Here is a 1,327-nt window from a genome sequence, read left to right as displayed (position 1 = left end):
CCCCCCCCCCCCACCCAAAACCTCACCCACCCATCCGATGCCCCGCAGTACACCACACCATCCTTCTCCGCCACCGCGATCGCCGTCACAGCGCTCTCCTTCCTTAAAAGCGTTCTGACCGCCACGTGCTTCCCCGTCCTGTCCTCCCTCTCCCACACGTTCACCGTCCCATCCGCCGACCCGCTTATCACCATATTACCAAAAGCCGTCGCCACCGCGTTCACCGCGTCGTCATGCGCGTTCACCGACGTGAGGCACTTGAAGTCCGACAGCCTCCACACCTTAATCGTCCGGTCCCACGAGCCGGAGTACAGCAAACCCTGCTCCGCGTTCAACGCGAGACAGGAAACCGCGTCGAAGTGCCGCAGCCAAACCGCGTTCCGATGACGCCGGACCTCGACGTAATTGGACGGCTTGATGGAGCTTTTTAAAAAGTCTTTGAACCGCGGGAGCGTGCCGACGCGCTTGTAGTCGTCGGATTTTGCGTTGAACTTCCAAACGCGGATCTTGCCGTCCTGATGGCCGGTGAACACTTTATTGTTGAAGATGACGATGGATTTGACGAGACCGCTGCAGGATTTGAAACCACCGAATTCGCGGAGGTTTTTCCAAACGCGGATATTCTTGCTGTCGGAGCCGGTGAAGAGGAGATCGCCGGAGACGGCGAGGGAGTAAACGTGTCCGTCTTGGCGGATGAGGGAGCCGAGGAGGGTGGTGGAGGATTCCGGGGGGATGGGAGCGATGGCGGCGGTGGAGTGGATCCACGGGGAGCGGATGAAGGGGGAGGAGGTGGTGGAGGGGTTGTATGGAGACATGGTGTAGGGAGAGTTGTCGGAGAAGGTGGTGGCGCTGGAGGTACTCATCGGCGGCGAGTCGTCGTCGTCGTCGTCGTCGGTAGTTGGATGGCAGCGGAAGAAGCGGGAGAGATTTGAGGGTCGTGATCTGGTTTTCATTTTGTTCTAACGGAGGTAATTTTAAAGACGAAGGCGGTGGGGGTTTGGAATATAAATAAGATGGAGGGCGGGAAGATGGGCTGACTGGAGGAAGGAGGCGTGTGCCACGTGTCGGATGGCGTGAGTTGTAAGGAAAGTGCAGGGGAAGAAAAGTACTTTCTTATGCGGGCTGCCGCATGGATTTGTTTCCGCGCTGACCGTTATAATTTATTCTAGACGCTTCAACTATATAAATTACGGTACGCGTACACCATTTTTTTTTCTATAATAATTTTTCAATTTATAAAATAGTGTTCATATATTTTATTTTTTATAATTTAAAAATTCAATATTTACTTTTTTTAATTCAAAATAAATTTTATTAGGATGTCTGA

The 1,327-nt window shown here is 53.0% G+C and overlaps 1 protein-coding gene across 1 annotated transcript in view; it reads right to left on the bottom strand.

Moving 5' to 3' along the window:
• Positions 1–987, bottom strand: part of LOC110032714 (protein JINGUBANG-like) — a gene marked incomplete in the record, with an annotated part of 2,288 nt that extends 1,301 nt beyond the window's left edge. Inside the window, 1 exon segment of the mRNA XM_020736439.1 lies at positions 6–987. Coding sequence (XP_020592098.1) covers positions 6–953 — 948 coding nt within the window.
• Positions 988–1,327: the final 340 nt, after the last annotated feature.

Source organism: Phalaenopsis equestris, unplaced genomic scaffold (assembly GCF_001263595.1).
Source record: "Phalaenopsis equestris unplaced genomic scaffold, ASM126359v1 Scaffold001013, whole genome shotgun sequence".
In the NCBI taxonomy this organism is placed as follows: Eukaryota; Viridiplantae; Streptophyta; class Magnoliopsida; order Asparagales; family Orchidaceae; genus Phalaenopsis; species Phalaenopsis equestris.
This window is presented reverse-complemented; position numbering and strand designations above follow the sequence as displayed.